Below are 24,227 nucleotides of genomic sequence, written 5' to 3' on the forward strand. Positions count from 1 at the left end.
AAATAAAAGGAGATCTGGCCTCACAGAGTGCTGGCCCAGTACCGTCCCCACGCTAAGACAAAAGTATCAGCAGATGCATCATCCTTTGAGCTAGGGGCGGTCCTCACACAGATGCAGGACAACATGGAGTGGCGTCCAATAGCATACATCTCCCGAAGCTTATCCGACACAGAGCAAAGATATGCTCAAGTGGAGAAGGAGGTGTTGGCTATCACATGGGCATGTGAAAGGCTCAGCCAATACCTTATTGGCCTGCAGTTTACAGCAGAGACTGACCACAAACCACTGTTGGCTCTGTTAGGGACAAAAGCACTGGACGACTTGCCTCCCAGAGTTCTGCGCTTCCGCCTCAGATTACTGAGGTTCACCTACAAGATGGTGTATGTGCCAGGAAAGGCACTGATCACAGCAGATGCACTCTCCAGGGCCCCAATTAAACATCCATTATCAGAGGAGGAGCAATGTCTAGAGGGTGAGGTACAGGTGTCCATTAATGCAATAAGGGACAGTCTACCTGCATCTCAGACCAAACTGCAGCAGATTGCAGAGGAGCAACAACGAGACCACATCTGCCAACAGATAGTGCAGCAGTGCAAAAAGGGATGGCCCAGGCAGGAAGAACTGCCTCAACTGCTGAAGCCCTATTGGGTACACCAAAGTGACTTCCACTGTAATGGAGACCTTCTCATGAAAGGACAACGGATAGTTATCCCAGAGACTCTACAACCAGAAATGCTAGACAGAGTGCATGATGGACACATGGGGATAACCAAATGCAGACTGAGGGCTCAACAGTCAGTGTGGTGGCTTGGTCTGAGTACTCAGATTGCCAAGCTAGTGGCCCAGTGTGAGGTCTGTACAAAATGTCAACCTTGTTATCCGGAGCCAATGATGGCAACGGAGCTGCCAAAACGGCTATGGCAAAAGGTAGGGGCGGATATGTTCTATTGGAAAAATGACACTTATCTGCTAGTGGTAGATTACTACTCAAGATACATTGAAATAGCAAAGACACCCATAACCACATCAGCTGGTGTTATCAATGGATTAAAGTAAACATTTTCCAGGCAAGGGGTCGCTGAGGTCCTGGTTACAGATAACGCTCCCCAGTTCTCTGCGAGCTCCTTTTCTGCTTTTGCTGCAGAATATGACTTCATACATGTGACCAGTAGCCCCTACCATGCACAGAGTAAAGGTGAGGCAGAGAGAGCTGTGAAAACAGTCAAGGGACTGCTGAAAAAGAACAAGGATCCATACAGGGCTCTGTTAGCTTACAGAGTTACACCACTGCATCATGGGCTGTCGCCTGACGAGCTCCTGATGGGCAGGAGGCTGCGTTCCCCATTGCCTATCTCGCCGGCTCAGCTTAAACCCTGATGGCCTAACAGGAAGGCCTTCACTGAGAGGGACAAACGTCTGAAACAAACGCAAACTGGAGACTTTAATCGGAGACACCGTGCTAAGGAGAGGCCAGAGCTGACTGAAGGTCAACGTGTGTGGATTACAAACTCAAAGACACCAGCAATAGTGCTGAGGAAAGCGGATGCCCCACGCTCCATGTGGTGGACACAGGCTCAGAAGAGGTACGAAGGACCAAAACACACCTCAGAGCTCTTCCAGATCTACCAGCCACACAGACGCAGGCCACAGAAAATGTACAAAAAGAGGGTGAAAGAGAGAGAATGCTCACAGAGCCACAAGCACACCTAAAAAGGGATGTGAAGCCACCAGAGTAGCTGAAATACTATGTTACGTGAAGAAAAAACATACTGTTGGGGACCATACCCAGCAAAAAGAGACTGTACATAAGTTAATGTTCATACTGTGTGATTTAATGCTTTCATACTGTTTCAGGATGGGAAGTAGCATGTTAGAGAATAATACTGGTTTCCAAATTGCATTGCAGTTATGCTTCAGTGGTTATGCATGTTTAGTTCTTGTTCATGGGAGAGGGGAAGATGTAATAGGATGTCCCTTGGGGGTATCGGTACCTATATAGGACATGCGAGGGTTAGGTTAATAAACAGGCTGGAGCTAGAACCTCGTCGCGCATCCTTATTTTAGATCATACTACATTTGCGATTTCCAACTTGTTGTGTATTGTTTATGTCCAATAGCTACGTTTTAGCTATACTTTCTCTTCATATGACAAGGATTGAAAGGATTTGCCAGTACATTGTCGACTTTATTCATGATGGTGACTGCTTGTCTAGCTTGCTAGCTAAGAGGGGGGGGGGGGGGGGGCTAAACAGGTGGCCCCGAATGACGTGTAGCACCTGCTGATTTTCCATTACCATAGTCACTCTCCACTGGCTATGGTGCTGAAACTGCACTGATGCTCGTAAAGTTGCTTTCTACTAGCTTTGTTTATTGTCCCCCAAGGTTAAATCGGGGAGGTATTGTGGATCGGTCTCCATCGTCCTTCTGTCTCTCCATCTGTTAGTCACATGAGATATCTCGGACAGCACTGGCCCGATGTTTACGAAAGGTGGGTGAATTATGCGTTTTGCCATTGAAATCCGGCATTTACAAAATTACACTAATTGGCCCAAGGCGGGAGCTATAGTTATTAACTGATAATTTGTGAGTCACACCAGAGAGGAATAGGTTAAGCGAGAGGGATAACTCGGAACAAAATCTGTCTTCTCCAGCAGGTGGCGTTTTTTATTTGGCACATGACATGGAGTATAGGCTATATAAGGAGTGGATTAGCTAGAGACTGCAAAACTCAACATTCAGGGCTACCGGCTGACCTGGCCAGTTAATCAAGCTTTCATATGGCCCGCTTGGGACAGTAGACTACATTTAAAAAAAATATATAGGCTATATAAGCTACTTGTATTCATACATTCACAATCTTCCCAACAACTGACGCTTCACACTTGTTATCAACCTGCTTCCAAGCGGTGTCAATAATGTCAAAGCCTTCCCTGTTCATCTCAACTTCCTGGATACACCCGCCAAAGTGGAGGGGGAAGCCCATCAATTCATTGTTGAACATCCGCACGCCATTCAAAAGTCCTCCACCTTTCAATCTTTTTTCATATCAGACATAGCGATGTCATTATTAGCAAATAAAAGTTTATGTAAGGTCCACGGACCATGTAGGCATACACTATGGAGCTGCTTGCTTGTCAATACATGAACATTAGCCTATTTACACAAATCACTTGTTGGTTAAATACAAAAATCAATATTGTAATAATGCTATGCTGTAGTCTAGGCCTATATAATTGTTTAAAAATCAGATTAATTCCCGAAGCTGTTCATGAGCAATGTCGTTTATTTATTCGTTGAATATCAACTGTCAGGTGGCAAGAGCGCAGAACTATGGACACTGCTGATTGCTGCGCAGAAATAAACCTGTTCTAATAAACCCAGTCTCTGCGCAACAATCTTAAATGCAATCTCTGGAAAATACAACCGTTTTGATGGAAATTATTGAAAAGAGCGGGATCCCAGTGTTATAGGGCTATAATTTATTTCTCAACTCCAATTGGCAGCGTTTTACAATCTTTAGTGTCTATCATGACAATTAAAAAAAGTTACTGCGTGAAGCGTGTCAGCCATTCGCATGTGTTTTACGTAGGCCTCTATTAACTGTACAATTCACACAATTACACTATTTATAAACATAACAATTACATGATTTTATGAATGCCAGTGGGAGTTTTTTTTAAAGACATTATACAAGCAACAAGGTCATATTTAGTCTGTGACATAGCTAATGATTAGCCCTTTGGGGTAAACCATGTAGAGAAGCAACCTCATGCTTCAGCCATATAGCCATGATAATGGGTCAGACAGGTGATCATGCTTATTGCTAAAATAGCACACCTGCCTGATCATATGGACCATATAAAGATATTGCTTTTCATCAATATGTTACTATGCTAATTTTTGGAGGGGAATATTACATTTTAAACGGTTTAGTATAGGCTATATGTCATCATTGAGAGGGGGGCATGGTTTTATTTTTGTTTTCCAAACAATCAGTGTAAATAAATCTGATTTTATGGTTGGCTATAATATAAAAGGTATTTGCCCAAACTGCAAATGAAATGTGAAATCACCCAGATTTAAATTCTGCGTGCTTTCCTGATATCTTGGCCTGGGTCAGTAATTTTAAAATTCAGGCCAGTAGTTTTCACTTGGTACTGGCCCAGTGTGCCACTGGCAAATTTACCTGAATGTCAAGACCTGGACTGGTACCCAGGTTAACTGCCCTCCATTTTTAAAGACATTTATTTCCATTGTTAGATATATAAAAGCTAATCTGTGGTCAACTAAAATGTGTTAGTCACACAAGATATCTCAATTGGCCCAATGGGGTCGCTGCATCATTCATGGGGGATGACATGTTTACTGTTGTCTTGTTTCGCTTTTCAATTTCAGGGACAATAGATAATGTTTTCAAAGTTCTACCAAGTGAAGCAACATTGAATTATAAATATTTTAAACCATCTTATTCTCAGACCTGGTGCAAGAAGGCATAATTTAAAACATGTCAGAAACAAGTCATTTTTTTCATAGGCATATTGTAGTTAGGCCTGCAATCCTCTACACAAACCATTTTGTTAGACTGACATTATAGCCTACACAGATATACACACTAAGTTATTGGCAGTGTCTTTGTGTGGGTCATACACGAATGACTTCAGACAAATTCCACAAGTCCACACGGTTGGCTTCTCCAAACATGAGGAATACTCCGAGGCCCATGGTATTCACCATTGTGAAGAGTGAGAACACGTAACCCCAGGAAGCTGTGACCTCAATCAGGTATCCAGAAACATAGACCAGCACCAGACCTGTGGGATACACAAACTGGTCTCATTTACACAGTCAAATACAGTACATAGGCCTATAATACACTTAACCGTGAGCATTATATCATTCTGATGTACAGTATACATTGGGGATTGATATTTAATACCTACCTGTGAAAGCTCCACACATATTCATAAATCCTGTGGAGAAAAAAATTGGTTCATTTTTGGGAACAAAATATTTGTTTGTCAATCAAAATGGAACAAATGGAATAGGAAGACAATGATACCCAAAGACACTGACAGTGTCCAGTTAAGATAAATTCTTATTTACAATGACGGCCTACAACGGCCAAACCCAGACGACGCTGGGCACAATTGGTCCAGCGATATCCGGGTTTGGCAGGTGTAGGCCGTCATTGTAAATAAGAATTAGTTCTTAACTGACTTGCCTAGTTAAATAAAGGTTCAATTTTAAAATTGTTTTAAAAAAACTGACCAAACAAGGATCCAGCGCACGATGGGGCAAGGTCCTGTACATTCACAGACACACCACTAGCACATGGGGACAATGGCAACAGGTTAGTATACTAATAACTCTATTACTGGATGAGAAGTTACCCTTCTCATCCAGTAATACGGGTATACCTCTATTATGTGGATTGAATAATGTTACATGAACACACACAGAAACACACCTGCTGTTGAAGGTGGCCAGGCCCACAGCAGCAGAGACAAAGATCACAGCGGAAGGGAATGAGAGTGGCCTGCAGAGTAGCAAGAGGAACACACTGGACACACCCATGGACATGAACTGTATGAGGAGAGAGAGAAACACACTGATCGACTTGTTTAAAGATGTCCTCTAGCGATTTATGAACATTTAATTTTGAAAAGCGATAACCAAAGTATAAAGACAGTAAAGTACACACATTAAAGGGTGAAAAAAAGATGTTTGGAACAAAATTTTGTTTTTTTAGACACAAGTGAAAACTTCAAGGGAGTAGGGCATTTAAGGAGTCATTTTGATGGGAATCTGTGATGTTATCAGCCTCACCCTTGCTTGAGGAACAGTAGAGAACTAAAGAGGAAAAGCACACCCCCCCCACTTGTGCTATGTCAATACATTTTGTAAAGTAAATCAGGTGATAAAGAGGTGAAAAATAGACTGGAGTGCCACTTTAACTTAAATTCCCCATTTCAAGAGATAGAGTGCCTTGCAAAGGTATCCACCCCCCTTGGCATTTTCCTATTTTGTTGCATTACAACCTGTAATTTAAATGTATTTTTATTTGAATTTCATGTAATGGACATACACAAAATAGTTAAAATTGGTGAATTGAAATGAAAAAAAAATATTGTTTCAAAAATTCTATAAAAAAAAAACATAAAAGTGGTGCGTGCATACAGTTGAAGTCGGAAGATTACATACACCTAAGCCAAGTACATTTAAACTCAGATTTTCACAATTCCTGACATTTAATCCTAGTAAAAAATTCCCTGTTTTAGGTCAGTTAGGATCACCACTTTATTTTAAGAAAGTGAAATGTCAGAACAATTGTAGAGAAAATGATTTATTTCAGCTTTTATTTCTTTCATCACATTCCCAGTGGATCAGAAGTTGACATACACTCAATTAGTATTTGGTAGCATTGCCTTTAAATTGATTAACTTGGGTCAAACGTTTCGGGTAGCCTACAACAAGCTTCCCACAATAAGTTGAGTGAATTTTGTCCCATTCCTCCTGAAAGAGCTGGTGTAACGGAGTCAGGTTTGTAGGCCCCCTTGCTCGCACACACGTTTTCAGTTCTGCCCACAAATTTTCTATGGGATTGAGGTCAGGTCTTTGTGATGGCCACTCCAATACCTTGACTTTGTGGTCCTTATGCCTCATGATGCCAACTATTTTGTGAAGTGCACCACTCCCCCCTGCAGCAAAGCACCCCCACAACATGATGCTGCCACCCCCATGCTTCACGGTTGGGATGGTGTTCTTCGGCTTGCAAACCTCCCCTTTTTTCCTCCAAACATAACAATGGTCATTACGGCCAAACAGTTCTATTTTTGTTTCATCAGACCAGAGGATATTTCTCCAAAAAGTACGATCTTTATCTGTGGATATAGATACTTTTGCACCTGTTTCCTCCAGCATCTTCACAAAGTCCTTTGCTTCAGTCCTGGGATTGATTTGCACTTGGTGCACCAAAGTACATTCATCTCTAGGAGACAGAACGCGTCTCCTTCCTGAGCAGTATGACGGCTGCGTGGTCCCATGGTGTTTATACTTGCATACTATCATTTGTACAGATGAACGTGGTACCTTCAGGAGTTTGGAAATTGCTCCCAAGGATGAACTAGTCTTGTGGAGGTCTACACATTTTTTTCTGAGGTCTTGGCTAGTTTCTTTTGATTTTCACATGATGTCAAGCAAAGAGGCACTGAGTTTGAAGGTAGGCCTTGAAATACATCCACAGGTACACTTCCAATTGACTCAAATGATGTCAATTAGCTTATCAGAAAGCATGGCATATTTTTCTGGAATTTTCCAAGCTGTTTACAGGCACAGTCAACTTAGTGTATGTAAACTTCTGACCCACTGGAATTGTGATACAGTGAATTATAAGTGAAATAATCTGTCTGCAAACAATTGTTGGAAAAATGACTTGTGTCATGCAAAGTATATGTCCTAACCGACTTCCAAGACCATAGTTTGTTAAAAATAAATATGTGGAGTGGTTGAAAAACTAGTTTTAATGACTCCAACTTAAGTGTATGTAAACTTCCGATTTCAACTGTATATATTCACCCCCTTTGCTATGAAGCCCTTAAACAAGATCTGTCGCAATCAATTACCTTCAGAAGTCACATAATTAGTTAAATAAAGTCCACCTGTGTGCAATCTAAGTGTCACATGATATGTCACATGATCTTAGTAAATATACACCTGTTCTGAAAGGCCCCAGAGTCTGCAACACCACTAAGCAAGGGGGCCATCAAGCAAGCATTACCATGAAGACCAAGGAGCTCTCCAAACAGGTCAGGGACAAAGTGGGGGAGAAGTACAGATCAGGGTTGGGTGATAAAAAAAATATCCAAAACTTTGAACATCCCACGGAGCACCATTAAATCCATTATAAAAAATTGAAATATTTTGGCACCACAACAAACCTGCCAAGAGAGGGCCACCCACCAAAACTCATGGACCATGCAAGGAGGGCATTAATCAGAGAGGCAACAAAGAGACCAAAGATAACCCTGAAGGAGCTGCGAAGCTCCACAGAGGAGATTGGAGTATCTGTCCATAGGACCCCTTTAAGCCGTACACTCCACAGAACTGGGCTTTACCTAAGAGTGGCCAGAACAAAAGCCATTGCTTGAAGAAGAAAATAAGCAAACACGTGTGGTGTTCGCCAAAAGGCATTTGGGAGACTCCCCATACATATGGAAGAAGGTTCTCTGGTCAGATGAGACTAAAATGTAGCTTTTTGGCAATCAAGGAAAACGCTATGTTTGGCGCAAACCCAACACCTCTCATCATCATGTGGGGATGATGAGATGACCCTGAGAATGACCCTGAGAATACTGCTAAAGCAACTCTTGAGTGGTTTAAGGGGAAACATTTCAATGTCTTGGATTGGCCTAGTCAAAGCCCAGACCTCAATCCAATTGTGAATCTGTGGTATGACTTAAATATTGCTGTCCACCAGTGGAACCCATCCAACTTGAAGGAGCTAGAACAGTTTTGCCATGAAGAATGGGCAAAAATCCCAGTGGCTAGATGTGCCAAGCTTATAGAGACATACCCCAAGAGACTTGCAGCTGTAATTGCTGCAAAAGGTGGCTCTATAAAGTATTGACTTTGGGGGGGTGAATAGTTATGCATGCTCAAGGTTTCAGTTTTTTTATCTTATTTCTTCTTTGTTTCACAATAAAAAAATATTTGCATCTTCAAAGTGGTATGCATGCTGTGTAAATCAAATGACACAAACCCCCAAAAGTCCATGTCAATTCCAGGTTGTAAGGCAACAAAATAGGAAAAATGCCAATGGGGGTGAAAACTTTCGCAAGCCACTGAACTGTAACTAATCCTGTTATGTCAGATAAGAAATTATTGAGACCCTTGACAAAGATGAGCAATAATGACTGTATAAAATAAATAATTCAAATACTGAGCTATATTGTATGAAGAAAAAAGGGAAATTATATAATTTTTCTCAAAAACATAGGGATCAAGATGATTGACATCCTATTCTTATAAAGTAGTCAAAAATTCATTATTTGGTAGCATATTCCTAGCCCGCAATGACTACATCAAGCTTGTGACACTACTCTACTTGTTGGATGCATTTGCAGTTCGTTTTGATCGTGTTTCAAATTATTTAATGTCATTATGTTGTATGTCATTATAGTGGATGATAGCATGATTACGGATAATCCTGAATGAATCGTGAGAAAGTTACAGAGAGTCACAGATAAGACATGCTAACCTCCCCTGTTATTGATAATGTCTTGATATTTGACCCTCTGTATTTCTCAATCATCATTATTCACGATTCCTTCAGGATTATCCATTATCATGGTATCATCCTCATTAATGTAGAAGTGTTTAGAAACATTTTATTCTTATTTTCAATAAAAGTGACTCTAAAATTACACAATACATTTTTACAATTACTTTCTATTGGGTACAAAATAATCTGAAACACCCGAAACTAACTGCAAATGCACCCAACAAGTTTGTAGAGTCACAAGCTTGATGTAGCCATTGCGTGTTAGGAATATGGGACCAAAGACTAAACTTTGACTACTTTATTTATAAGAATCTTTAAGGGTGTCAATAATTTTGACAACTACCTTTTTGAGAAAAAAGTATTATCTTTCTCTGAGCAAATGTTTAAATTATTATAATAATTGTTTTACAGTTTTTTCATTATTCATTTTATACAGTCATTATTGCTAATCTTTTTCAAGGGTGTCAATAATTTCAGAGTTCACTGTATGTTAGTCAGGGGAAATAATTGCCTGAGCCCCAAGGATATGTATGATTGCCTTGTCTGGCATGAAAATGGGGAGCTCTAACCTGTCTGAACAAATCTCTTATGTATACCTGTACTTTCTCTCTGTCCACAAACCACTGAATATTGGGTTCAGTTACACAAGAATATAAGTTAGCGATTCTAAACCAGGTAAGCTTACCTGCATCATCTTCCTAACAGATGATGTTCGAAATCCTAGAACAAAAAAACAGTCTGTTACTATGAAATAGTTTCAATAACTTACTAAGGAAGCAGCAAAACAAACAAATGTTGTACTCTAATCTGTCATTCTTGTACCCTGCTGAATGAGGTGATCCGAAATTATTCCTCCAAAGAGCGCAGATGCGATTGCAACCAACCATGGAATTACGTTACACACCCATCCCTGGAATAACATATATTAGTAGTATGAGTTACAATACAGATTACACTAAATTGCAATGGTTACACTATTTATTATTTTGGGTGAAGAAGTCCAGTATAGGTAAGACATACTTTTTGGATAAGGTAAAGAAAGTGGCTGAAGAGATAAAGGTTTAATACCTTGGCGTGCGGATATGTATCTTTGAAAAAGGTTGGTAGCCATGACATCAATGAGTAACAAGTACTGCTGAAGCATAGGTGAGCAAAGACCATGGCACTGAAGAGATGTGAAAGAGGGAGAACAAGAGACTAAAAAAAGCAGTAGAGCCAGGCAAGCAGGCAACATCAAGGTAAATACAAGAAGTTGCAAAACATTTGCATAACATCCACGTGCCATACTGTATTACTCCACAATCAACATATGCAAAAATGTAAGCTGTACCACACAGAGGGATTTTTGAACATTTTTAGCCAGCGTTTCTTTGACAGACCCGAACTGGATCCATGGCTTGACAGCACTTGGATTGTGTTCATTTGACCTGCAACCGAAACACACATTACCATATAAAGCAGTATGATTATAGCAGCCAACCTCTTGAATCGTACATAACAACCACATCATTCAGTGAAACAACTAACATGTATAATACATGCATTACATTTTGTAGATACTTTCAAACTATAAATATATTATAGAAGCCTACCTCATATGAAATCTAGAACCTAGAACAACCACTTAATTCAATGAAACAACTATTACATACAACACATCCAATGCACATTTTTTGATTCTTTAAAACAAAATATATTCATGCACAAAGCACCAGTTCTATAGATTATTATATTGCTACCCTAGAGTACCTCTCAGTAGAAATCTCCACACAGTCAATGACCACAGTCCCGAGAGCAGACCAGCGCCATAGAACACACTCTCCCAGCCATAGCGTTCCAACATCACGGACCCCAGTCCTCCCACCATCAGTGTTCTGACTCACAAGCATAGAAGCACAATGAGGAAGAAGCTTTCAGAACATATTTCAGATAAAGCTATTTATGATTAAATTATAAATCAGAGATGGATGTTGGTATAATTAGAGACCTGTGTTCAGTTATTACATGTATAACTTACCCCATATAAGAGCCACTGCCCATGGTACTCATCAGAAAGCCTCTTTCCCCTTCATCCACTCGTTGGGAACAAAGACTGGCCAAAGAAGGGTAGTGGACACCTGAGAGAAAGCAGCTGTTATCAAAGTTACCAAACCATTCCAAAAGAGGAGACAGAGGGTAGAGACTTTCTGTTTCCACCCTCTCACCTTGTAATAGCCCCATAAGGAATCTGGCCACCGTCATGGAGGTGAGGGAACTGATGCCCAGTTGCGCCAACAGAGGGGTGCATGCTGTAATGGAAGCCCAGGATGTAGTGGCAAGAAGTAGGACCCGTTCACCACCAATTCTGTCAAAACAAACAATCATGAGCAGAGACAGAGCAGTCTTCACAGCACACTAGAAAGGTGATTTCCAGCTTCTGACATGGACATTATATAACAGGCAATCACTCAAGCTCAAATAACACAAATCCCAATAGGTAGCCATTGTTTCTCTCATTCAGACCACCAGAGGTTGACCCACCTGTCGCTGACATGACCTCCCAGTACCTGAGTGAAGCAGTAACCCCAGAAGAAGCCCCCCATTACCACACCCGACTGCGTCTTGCTCCAGCCAAATGTGGTGGCCATGTTGACAGCACAGATTGGCATGGCCATCCTGGCACAGTAAAGGAGACACGTGCCCAAGAAGAGCATCCCCGTCCACTTTTGAGCCAATGATCTGGGGGAAAATAGCAAGAAAGAGAGGGAGAGGTAATGATGGATGATAATACTGATAATCTACATTACACTAAATGTAAAAACCAGATAACTGGTCTATTATCATTTCATCCCCTACAGAACATCATGTATCAGTAGTGCTGAGCAATTAACCAAAATTTCAGTTATTTTTCATTTTTTAAACAACTTTTTGTTTTTTAAACAACAACTGACTGACATCAGTTCAATGATTTGAATTCCATTTCGCTTAAAAAAAATATATTTTGTGAACTCAATGCGCACATCGCATAGTTTCTCTAGAGATAAAGATCCAGCCTGAACTGTGCTATGTAGTAGGGAGTTGTAGTTTCCAACAGACCAATATTCTGCACATTTGGTAATTAACTACAATTACAATAATCCATTGGTCATTTACTTGTCTTGGTCTGAGTTTATTTATTCTACTCAAGAATAATGCAGACAGTGAGGTGACATTGAGCATAGCTGTAGGAAGTAGTTTCAGAGTGTTAAAAAAAATTATTGAATCTGAACCAACCTCAAAAAGCGCAAATAGCTCAGCACTATGTATCAGTAGAGAAGACAGCAAACCTGTTTTTCTGACTACATCAAGTGAAGTGCCTTAATGAAGCCACCAGCATTGGATAAAAGTTTCAGCAGACAGAGCAAGCTAAAATATTTTTTAAAATATTTTGTGTGATGTCTAATTTAAAGACAAACAGGGATCTAGTTTAATATTAGATACTTCTGTTAAGTTACATAGAGCAGTAAAACACTACAAATATGTGCAAATTAATTGAAAGTGTGACCAAGATCTAAATCTACTTTCACATTGGAGCTTCTAACAACCATTGTGAATGTTGTGAACACACAAACTCTAGCCTGGTCCCATATATGTTTGTGTTATCCTGTCAGCTCATTGTCACTGGAATGACAGGGAGTTGACATGATCACACAAACAGATCTGGAACCAGGCTACCAAAACACATATTGAACCCAAGATAAGTGTCTACAGTGGTGTAACGTAATTAAGTAAAAATACTCACTAAACAGACATGCTTCCCTTTGTAAATTATGCCTGAGTGTTGGAGTGTGCCCCTGGCTATCCGTAAATTAAAACAACAAGAAAATGGTGCCATCTGGTTTGCTTAATATAACCAATTCAAAATGATTTATATATACACTGCTCAAAAAAAATAAAGGGAACACCTAAACAACACAATGTAACTCCAAGTCAATCACACTTCTGTGAAATCAAACTGTCCACTTAGGAAGCAACACTGATTGACAATAAATTTCACATGCTGTTGTGCAAATGGAATAGACAACAGGTGGAAATTATAGGCAATTAGCAAGACACCCCCAATAAAGGACTGGTTCTGCAGGTGGTGACCACAGACCACTTCTCCGTTCCTATGCTTCCTGGCTGATGTTTTGGTCACTTTTGAATGCTGGCGGTGCTTTCACTCTAGTGGTAGCATGAGATGGAGTCTACAACCCACACAAGTGGCTCAGGTAGTACAGCTCATCCAGGATGGGACATCAATGCGAGCAGTGGCAAGAAGGTTTGCTGTGTTTGTCAGCGTAGTGTCCAGAGCATGGAGGCACTACCAGGAGACAGGCCAGTACATCAGGAGACGTGGAGGAGGCCGTAGGAGGGCAACAACCCAGCAGCAGGACCGCTACCTCCGCCTTTGTGCAAGGAGGAGCACTGCCAGAGCCCTGCAAAATGATCTCCAGCAGGCCACAAATGTGCTTGTGTCTGCTCAAACGGTCAGAAACAGACTCCATGAGGGTGGTATGAGGGCCCGACGTCCACAGGTGGGGGTTGTGCTTACAGCCTAGCACCGTGCAGGACGTTTGGCATTTGCCAGAGAACACCAAGATTGGCAAATTCGCCACTGGAGCCCTGTGCTCTTCACAGATGAAAGCAGGTTCACACTGAGCACGTGACAGTCTGGAGACGCTGTGGAAAACGTTCTGCTGCCTGCAACATCCTCCAGCATGACCGGTTTGGCGGTGGGTCAGTCATGGTGTGGGGTGGCATTTCTTTGGGGGGCCGCACAGCCCTCCATGTGCTCGCCAGAGGTAGCCTGACTGCCATTAGGTACCAAGATGAGATCCTCAGACCCCTTGTGAGACCATATGCTGGTGCGGTTGGCCCTGGGTTCCTCCTAATGCAAGACAATGCTAGACCTCATGTGGCTGGAGTGTGTCAGCAGTTCCTGCAAGAGGAAGGCATTGATGCTATGGACTGGCCCGCCCGTTCCCCAGACCTGAATCCAATTGAGCACATCTGGGACATCATGTCTTGCACCACAGACTGTCCAGGAGTTGGAGGATGCTTTAGTCCAGGTCTGGAAGGAGATCCCTCAGGAGACCATCCGCCACCTCATCAGGAGCATGCCCAGGCGTTGTAGGGAGGTCATACAGGCATGTGGAGGCCACACACACTACTGAGCCTCATTTTGACTTGTTTTAAGGACATTACATCAAAGTTGGATCAGCCTGTAGTGTGGTTTTCCACTTTAATTTTGAGTGTGACTCCAAATCCAGACCTCCATGGGTTGATAAATTTGATTTCCATTTATAATTTTTGTGTGATTTTGTTGTCAGCACATTCAACTATGTAAAGAAAAAGGTATTTAATAAGAATATTTCATTCATTCAGATCTAGGATGTGTTATTTTAGTGTTCCCTTTATTTTTTTTTAACAATGTATTTATAAACTGTGTGGTTTGAGCCCTGAATGCTGATTGACTGAGAGCCATGTTATATCAGACCGTATACCATGCGTATGACAAAACATTTATTTTTACTGCTCTAATTGTTGGTAACCAGTTTATAATAGCAATAAGGCACCTCGGGGGTTTGTGATATATGGCCAATATACCACGGTTAAGGGCTGTGTCCAGGCAGTCCGCGTTGTGTCATTCTAAGAACGGCCCTTTGCTGTGGTATATTGGCCATTTACCACACCTCCTCTGGGCTTTTTACTTAATATATAAATATATATGTACAGTCGTGGCCAAAAGTTTTGAGAATGACACAAATATACATTTTCACAAAGTCTGCTGCCTCAGTTTGTATGATGGCAATTTTGCAATTAATTGCAAATTCCCTCTTTGCCATGCAAATGAACTGAATCCCCCAAAAACATTTCCACTGCATTTCAGCCCTGCCACAAAAGGACCAGCTGACATCATTGTCAGTGATTCTTTTGTTAACACAGGTGTGAGTGTTGACGAGGACCAGGCTGGAGATCACTCTGTCATGCTGATTGAGTTCGAATAACAAACTGGAAGCTTCAAAAGGAGGGGGGTGCTTGGAATCATTGTTCTTCCTCTGTCCACCATGGTTACCTGCAAGGAAACACGTGCCATCATCATTGCTTTGCACAAAAAGGTCTCCACAGGCAAGGATATTGCTGCCAGTAAGATTGCACCTAAATCAACAATTTATCAGATCATCAAGAACTTCAAGGAGAGCAGTTCAATTGTTGTGAAGAAGGCTTCAGGGCGCCCAAGAAAGTCCAGCAAGCGCCAGGACTGTCTCCTAAAGTTGATTCAGCTGCGGGATCGGGGCACCACCAGTACAGAGCTTGCTCAGGATTGGCAGCAGGCCGGTGTGAGTGCATCTGCACGCACAGTGAGGCAAAGACTTTTGTAGGATGGCCTGGTGTCAAGAAGGGCAGCAAAGAAGCCACTTCTCTCCAGGAAAAACATCAGGGACAGACTGATATTCTGCAAAATGTACAGGGATTGGCATGCTGAGGACTTGGGTAAAGTAATTTTCTCTGATGAATCCCCTTTCCGGAGAAGACAAGGTGAGCACTACCATCAGTCCTGTGTCATGCCAACAGTAAAGCATCCTGAGACCATTAATGTGTGGGATTGCTTCTCAGCCAAGGGAGTGGGCTCACTCACAATTTTTCCTAACACAGCTATGAATAAAGAATGGTACAAACACATCCTCCGAGAGCAACTTCTTCCAACCATCCAGGGACAGTTTGGTGACGAACAATGCCTTTTCCAGCATGATGGAGCACCTTGCCATAAGGCAAAAGTGATAACTAAGTGGCTCGGGGAACAAAACATTGATATTCTGGGTCCAAGGCCAGGAAACTCCCCAGACTTTAATCCCATTGAGAACTTGTGGTCAATCCTCAAGAAGCGGGCGGACAAACAAAACCCCACAAACTCCAAGCATTGATTATGCAAGAATGGGCTGCCATCAGTCAGGATGTGGCCCAGAAGTTAATTGACAGCATGCCAGGGCAGATTGCAGAGGTCTTGAAAAAGAAGGGTCAACACTGCAAATGTATTTATTTTACCTTTATTTAACTAGGCAAGTCAGTTAAGAACACATTCTTATTTTCAATGATGGCCTAGGAACAGTGGGTTAACTGCATGTTCAGGGGCAGAACGACAGATTTGTATCTTGTCAGCTCGGGGATTTGAACTTCATGTAATTGTCAATAAAAGCCTTTGACACTTATGAAATGCTTGTAAATATACTTCAGTATTCCATAGTAAAATCTGACAAAAATACCGAGACACTGAAGCGGCAACCTTTGTGGAAATTAATATTTGTCATTCTCAAAACGTTTGGCCACGACTGTATATTTCAATACCAAATACTTGGAGACTTTTATGTATTATAAAAACAAACATTGCTTGACATGTCTATTTTCACCACGTAACCGCTACAGTGAAGAAGTTTTCAAATCTAACGTTTTCAGCTTCTGCAATAGGCAAAGCACCGAAAGCATAATCCAACTCCTTACCTGGGCCATATCGCAGTCTGCCGCTGTGGTTCCTCTCCCTCCGAACCATTGTGTGCAAATACTTTGTTAGGAATATTTTTCCCGGGAACTTCCAAGTTATGTTTAGTTTCACCAAATATTTGCCACAATGCCATTCAACGTCTGGTGTATTTTCTAATTCACCGTCCACCGCTCTACAAGTAGATTTCGTCGGGAAACGTGCGCTTTGATTAAAGAAAATATGGACACAGCCTTGGCAAACAAGCTGGACAGGTAAAACTAGTAGGCAACATGAAACATGCATATCTCTCTGACAGCTTGGCTGGCTGAATGACTGGTTTCTTGCAATCAGTGCAACACAGAACGCGTTCCAGCTCGTCTAGTTTGTAAATAGCGGCAGCCAATCAACAATGTGTGATCGCGAGGGTTTACAATTTAGAACGCGTCCTCAGATTCCACGACCGCTGCAGCAGTGAGCCAATGCTTCAACTGGTGACCTACTATTCATCACTTCTATGCCGAAATGGCACATTCACAATAAATAAATTAACCTGAGCAGCAAGTTTACACAATGCAGGAAACAATGCTCTTAATGGATTGTCATACATTACCTACTGTAAAAGGCCGCATTTAAATAAAACTGTCACTCAAAATAATTGTTTATTTCCATATCTGCAAATATTACCTCAAAAAACGTCCAATAATAAGAGGGGAGTTATCTGTAGTCTCTATGATCACATTGTCTTACAGTACAATAAAAAGTTGTATGAAATGAAGACTGGACATTTAGCAGCAGGTACAAAATAAACAAATATTTCAACTCCCACATAACATAAACAAGGCGTGAGTGCTTCTGTAATGACCTTAACCAATTCAACAACATTACACTACATGCATCTGGGCAGTAAATGTACAAATTCTAACTGGTAACTAACTCTCAATAGCAAACTGGTCATGTGTACCGAACTTCTCTCTACTCCCGTAGGAGAGAAATAAGTACAGCCCTTCTACTGTGAAAGGTCAAGGTTTCCACCATCTACAACTTTTCAATCAACAAAACAAGGCAGAGCTCCATGTGTCTTTCAAAGACAGAAGGGAATGTAAACTCAACCAACCATTTAAAAGAAACCCGTATTTCCATGTAAGAAATAATTTCATTCAGCAGTAGACAGGTTAATACCAGAAGACCGGTTATAACCTACAGTAGATAAAAGGCTGGGTAACACAGTTTCCACTTAATCCAAACCCTTTATCTAGAAAAAGTGGCGTATAGCCTATTCCTCTCTTTCCTTTACACGAGCCTAATTTAGTCTAAAACTCTACCTTATATGTATAAAATCATAACTCCCAAACTCAACGTGGCAACCCAGTGGCTTTAAAACAAATAAAACAAAATTATACTCAGAACTCACCATGATACTCAAGTAAAAGTGAATAATACTTATTTTTCAGGTAATCAAATAGAAACCAGCAATTTAAATTTGTCTTTCAAAATGTCTATAAATGTGGGTACTCTGTTGAATGTTTATATCATCATAGCAGTTATCACTTTTTAAAATACAGCCATATACTGTTTGCACAATCAATTAAGTCCTCTCATATATGCAACATGAAAAAAGTATTTATATTGGTATATAATATATGTTATTATTACGTTATCATCCAGTCGTTGACTGCTTATAAATAGGAGAAAGTGTGGTAGTCCATGTCACTGCTTGTTCATTTCACTTGGGATCCTCAATAGTGCCTTTGCTGAGGTCTGTCATTTTGGGGTATTTGACTTTCTTCTGGTCCAGCTCGTTCTGAGCCCATAACAGCAGCTTGAGTAGCTTGGCCAGTTTGGGTGTGGACTCCCTGTTCTCATAGTCCAGCACAGCCTGGTTCACCTCACTCCACACCTGAAGAGCATTGAGAAAGGAAAGAAAGGTGTTTAAATTACAGGAATACAGTCACACATAGAACACCACCAAAAATAGACCCTTTTACTCATGCACATTAAGGCTCTTTCTTTACATTAGTAAAATATGTGTAGTAAGAGCTGACTCTTCAACATCAGATTTGCAACTTATCTGTTTACAGTATCTTTACATTAATATTGGATGTGGTGTGGCCAAAGCCACATTCCTGCTTCATGTGTGTTTGCAGCTATTAGCATACTGTAAATACCATAGTATATAGACAAACAAAATAAGGATCTAAACCATATTGCACATAATGTTGCACACTTGATTAATGCAATGATTCACAAATGTGTAGAAATTTTAAAAGCATTTCATTTTCAATTTGGCTAACAACAAAAACGCTGTCTCCTGGAATTAAGATAATTAAGGTCATTCTTGCATGGGCATGTGGTAAATAATGAATTGTGCATTTTGGAGTCACCTTTATTGTAAATAAAACACTTCAAAATGCACAATACATTATTATTTACCATTCATTCATTACTATTGGGCACAAAACAAACAGCAAATGGATCCACCAAATGTCAGTCACAAGCTTGATGTAGTCATTGCGTGCTATGAATATGGGACCAAATACACAACTTTTTTTTACTACTTTAATACACATAAGTGAATTTTTCCCAATACTTTTCCTCCCCTAAAATGGGGGAATATGTACAACAAGTGCTGTCATTTCTAAACGGTTCACCCGATATGGATGAAAATACACTCAAAATAAAGCTGATAGTCTGCACTTTAATCTCATAGTCATTGTTTGATTTTTGGAGTAGAGCCAAAAGAAGAAAAAATGCTTCACTCTCTTAATAATTACGGAGAGCACTGTATGTGTCGTGGATCTAGTATGCGTCGTCAAGTTAGTGTAGTGTAAAGAGGCTATAATTAAGTAATAAGGCACGAAGGGGCGTGGTGTATGGCCAACATACCATGGCTGGGTGCTGTTCTTATGCACAACGCAACGCGGAGTGCCCGGATACAGCCCTTAGCCGTGGTATATTGGTCATATACCACAAACCCCTGAGGTGCCTTTTTGCTATTATAAACTCGTTACTAACGTAATTAGAAATGTTTTGTCATACCAGTGGTATATGGTCTCATATACCACAGCTGTCGGACAATCAGAATTCAGGGCTCGAACCACCCAGTTTATAATAGCCTAATAAACAATTATACAGATGATAGGCCACACACATAGACACACCTTCTGTCGCTGCATCATGTTAAGCAGGTCTCCAAAGGGCGACTCTTCTGGGTTGTCGAAGGCAAGAAGAGCCAGCGTCCTCTCCATCTCTGTCAGGCACTCACGGCTCTCCTCCCCCTGCTCTGCCAGCTGTGTCTGGGCAAACTCCAATGCAGACTCTGTCTCCTGCAGCCTGATTAACTCAATCAAGTGCTGTTGCTACAAAGAGGAAAAGGGGAAGGAGAGAAGAAATGGAGAGGGACTTTTTATGTTGACTGAGATCACGTCATTTACAGCAATGACCTGGGGAATAGTTACAGGGGAGAAGAGGGGGGATGAATGAGCCAATTGGAAGCTGGGGATGATTAGGTGGTATGAGGGTCAGATTGGGAATTTAGCCAGGACACTTGTGTTAACACCCATACTCTTACAATAAGTGCCATGGAATCTTTAGTGACCACAGAGAGTCAGGACACCCGTTTAACGTCCCATATGAAAGACGGCACCCTACACAGGGTAATGTCCCCAATCACTGCCCTAGGGCATTGGGATATTTTTTAGACCAGAGGAAAGAGTGCCTCCTACTGGCCCTCCAACACCACTTCCAGCAGCATCTGGTCTCCCATCCAGGGACTGACCAGGACCAACCCTGCTTAGCTTCAGAAGCAAGCCAGCAGTTGGATGCAGGGTGGTATGCCGCTGGCAAAGGAATGAAATATACGTTTTATCAAGTGTTTTGGTGTGGGCAATGGACATCCACAATAGATGTTGTTGTCTTGGACAAGCTCTGATCCTAAATCAGTCCCCTGAGGGCATCCTTACCTGCAGGTGAAAGTACAGGTAGCGCTTAGTGTCAAGCAGCTCTGGGTGTAAGCTGTTGATGAGTGCGATGGCCTCCTGTATCTGTCCCTTCAGGATCAGCTCTCTAATCTTTATTCTCTCATCTAGAGAGTCCAGGTCCACACTGGGCTCGATCCCAGACTCCATCCGAAACTTTTCGGCTGCCTCTTTAAACCCCTCTGCACAAACACAGACAAGAGTGAGACCATCAAAATCACAAGAAAAATCAACTGGATAGATCAAGGAAAAATGTGGGATTCTGCTTCTGTAAGTAGAGACAAGCTGAAGATTCAGAAAGGTTAACTGGGATAGAGAGCAGCTCAGATTGGAGGTTGTTTTAGCAGCAACTGACACAAAAGTGTGAATCGTGGAATACCTGTCACAAGGTAATTCATAATGAGCCGGTTCATGTCCGCCCTCTGTATGTGTACATTGTTCAGTTTGTCCATCCATTCATCTTTAGTAATATCTTCGGACTTTTCCGCGTAATTCATCATTGACATTGGGATCCTGCAAAGTTTAAATAAAAAAATATGTTAGCTAGCAAGTAGTAATTGCACCGACATGTCGAGAGTGACTGTGGTCGAGGCTGAGGTAAATTTGGTTTTATATTCACACATTCATCAGACATTCACTAAAAGCCATTTACAAATGTAAAAATCAATAACTAATTAACCATGTCACAGAATCATCAAACTAGATATGATTTATTCTTTAAATGTCTAGCATACATTTACAACCTTTGTTTTGAGTAGAAATTCCAGTTTTGACTTAATAGAAATACATAAAATCTATCATATTCCATTTTAAACTGTATAAATCAATAACTAATTCACAGTTTGTCACAAAAACATGAAACTATGTATGATTTATTCCACAAATGTATACTTTACAACTTTTGTTTTAGGGAAAAATTCAAGTTTTGATTTGATAGAGGGCATGTAGTCTGTCTAGAGGGCGTGCGGTCAAAGTTCTAACGAGTCTGTTATACCCTATTAGAAGGGGCCTGACATAAAATTTGGCATCTTCAGTCATATTAAATTAAATTACAGGAAAAAACTACAGATTGAAGGGGTCAGGTCTGGCTAACAAAGAAGACAGGTGGATGGATCAAGAGGACCAAGACAACCAAGAGGATCAACATGGAAACATGGAAAAGCACATTTGTTGTCCATTAAAATAACATCAAATTGATCAGAAATACAGTGTAGACATTGGTAATGTTGAAAATGACTATTGTAGCTGGAAACAGCAGATTTTTTTATGGACCAGCAACCATCACTCCTGTGTTCCAATGGCACATTGTGTTAGCTAATTTTAAAAGGCTAATTGATCATTAGAAAACTGTTTTGTAATTATGTTAGCACAGCTGAAAACTGTTGTTCTGATTAAAGAAGCAATAAAACTGGCCTTCTTTAGACTAGTTGAGTGTCTGGAGCATCAACATTTGTGGGTTCGATTACAGGCTCAAAATGTCCAGAAACAAAGTACTTTCTTCTGAAACTCATCAGTCTATTCTTGTTCTGAGAAATGAAGGCTATTCCATGCGTGAAATTGCCAAGAAACTGAAGATCTCGTGCAACGCTGTGTACTTCTCCCTTCACAGAACAGCGCAAACTGGCTCTAACCCGAATAGAAAGAGGAGCGGGAGGCCCAGGTGCACGACTGAACAAAAGAACAAGTACATGACTGTCTAGTTTGAGAAACAGACGCCTCACAAGTCCTCAACTGGCAGCTTCATTAATTAGTACCCGCAAAACACCAGTCTCAACGACAACAGTGAAGAGGAGACTCCGGGATGCTGGCCTTCTAGGCAGAGTTGCAAAGAAAAAAGCCATATCTCACTAGCCAATAAAAAGAAAAAATTAAGATGGGTAAAAGAACACAGATACTGGACAGAGAGAGATGGCTTTTTCTTTGCAACTCTGCCTAGCATCCCGGAGTCACCTCTTCACTGTTGCCGTTGAGACTGGTGTTTTGCGGGTACTATTTAATGGAGCTGCCACTTGAGTGACCCCAAACTTTTGAACGTTAGTGTATGTTATGGTTCACTCTTAGTTTTCCTTATCTCCATTATGGAACGTCCATGTTGATCATCTTGGTTCTCTTGATCCATTCACCTGTCTTCTTTGTTAGTAAGGCCTGACCCCTTCATCCTGTCGTTTTTTCCTGTAATCTAATTTAATATGACTGAAGATGCAGAATTTCTAATAAGGTATAACAGACTCGTTAGAACTTTGACCACGCGCCCTCTAGACGTACTACATGCCCTCTATCAAATCAAAACTGGAATTTTTACTCAAAACAACGTTTTTAAAAGGTATGCTAAACATTTATAGAATACATCATTCATAGTTTAATGTTTCTGTGACAAATGGTGAATTAGTTATTGAGTTATACAGTTTTAAATAAAATTGTTTAAATTGTATGTATTTATATCAAATGAAAACTGTAATTTCTCCTCAAAACAAAGGTTGTAAAAGTATGCTAGACATTTAAAGAAAGTTCATACTTTGCTTGATGATTCTGTCATAATCAGTGAACACGTTATTGATTTATATAGATTTAAATGGCATTTTATAGATGTTAATGTATTTCTGTCAAATCAGAACTGGAATGTTTATTCAAATCAAAGGTTGTATAAAGTATACTAGACATTCATTGAAAAAAATCATACCTAGTTTGATGATTCTGTGACAAATGGTGAATTACTTATTGATTTATACTTCTTTAAATTACATTTGATAGATTTTATGTATTTCTATCAAATCAAAACTGGATTTTTTCCAACGACCAAAAAAAGGTTGCAAATGTATGCTATACATTTATAGAATAAATCATACCTAGTTTGATGTTTCTGTGACAAACGGTGAATTAGTTATTGATTTGTACATGGCTTAGGGTGAATGTTCGAATGTGTGAATATAAAACCAACTTTACCTCGGTGTGGTCGAGTGGTGTTTGAAGAACAAAACAACGTTAGTTATGTAGCTAACTAAATCCTTTAATTTCGAAAGGTTAGCTGGCTATTAACAATGATATCATATCTACCATCTATGCGAGGAACAGAGCGAATATTCTGGTCTCACACACCAAACCATTTAGTCTGAAATTAGCTCGCTAACTATCGTTATTTGTTGTGTTGATACTAGCTAGATGGCTAGCTAACGTTAGCTTGTTGGTGCATCACCCACCAACATGTAATTGTAACATGAGTGAAGAGTACAATACGATACATAATAATATATATTATCGCTATCAAATATAGTAGTCAGCTTTATTGTTCAATTAAATATACCTGTAACAATCGGCTACGGATGTGTAGTTGCTTCAAGCTCTCTCGCGTGAATCACGACAACCGAACGTGATTTGGGGAAACAAAACTACGATTGGCCAGTGGAATGATGTCATGGTTACCAAGGAACAGTAGCAGTGATGGGGTCTGTTCAGAAGGGTTCAACGTTGCAAAAACTTTCAGATAGAAATGTAT

The 24,227-nt window shown here is 40.7% G+C and overlaps 2 protein-coding genes across 3 annotated transcripts; both read right to left on the bottom strand.

Moving 5' to 3' along the window:
- Nucleotides 1–3,262: 3,262 nt before the first annotated feature.
- LOC110532507 (solute carrier family 17 member 9) lies at nucleotides 3,263–17,131 on the bottom strand. The gene is made up of 13 exons (XM_021616470.2): nucleotides 16,781–17,131; nucleotides 11,801–11,998; nucleotides 11,485–11,624; nucleotides 11,298–11,397; nucleotides 11,030–11,154; nucleotides 10,611–10,707; nucleotides 10,349–10,445; nucleotides 10,103–10,190; nucleotides 9,966–10,000; nucleotides 5,468–5,583; nucleotides 5,269–5,324; nucleotides 4,941–4,970; nucleotides 3,263–4,811 (listed from the first exon to the last, which is right to left on the bottom strand). Exons 1-13 carry the CDS (start codon nucleotides 16,912–16,914, stop codon nucleotides 4,642–4,644), a joined length of 1,386 nt encoding a protein of 461 aa, XP_021472145.2. The 5' UTR covers nucleotides 16,915–17,131; the 3' UTR covers nucleotides 3,263–4,641.
- Nucleotides 17,132–17,403: 272 nt separating this feature from the next.
- On the bottom strand, nucleotides 17,404–24,162 carry LOC110532508 (glucose-induced degradation protein 8-B homolog). Of its 2 annotated transcripts, none has more exons than XM_021616471.2 (5): nucleotides 24,036–24,162; nucleotides 21,114–21,247; nucleotides 20,720–20,916; nucleotides 19,919–20,116; nucleotides 17,404–18,657 (listed from the first exon to the last, which is right to left on the bottom strand). In XM_021616471.2, exons 2-5 carry the CDS (start codon nucleotides 21,238–21,240, stop codon nucleotides 18,484–18,486), a joined length of 696 nt encoding a protein of 231 aa, XP_021472146.1. In that variant the 5' UTR covers nucleotides 21,241–21,247; nucleotides 24,036–24,162; the 3' UTR covers nucleotides 17,404–18,483. The 2 variants fall into 2 exon arrangements, with proteins under 2 accessions (XP_021472146.1, XP_021472147.1); XM_021616472.2 differs by having other exon boundaries at nucleotides 23,678–24,058.
- Between the last annotated feature and the right edge of the window lie 65 nt (nucleotides 24,163–24,227).

Source organism: Oncorhynchus mykiss, chromosome 9, assembly GCF_013265735.2.
Source record: "Oncorhynchus mykiss isolate Arlee chromosome 9, USDA_OmykA_1.1, whole genome shotgun sequence".
NCBI lineage: Eukaryota > Metazoa > Chordata > Actinopteri > Salmoniformes > Salmonidae > Oncorhynchus > Oncorhynchus mykiss.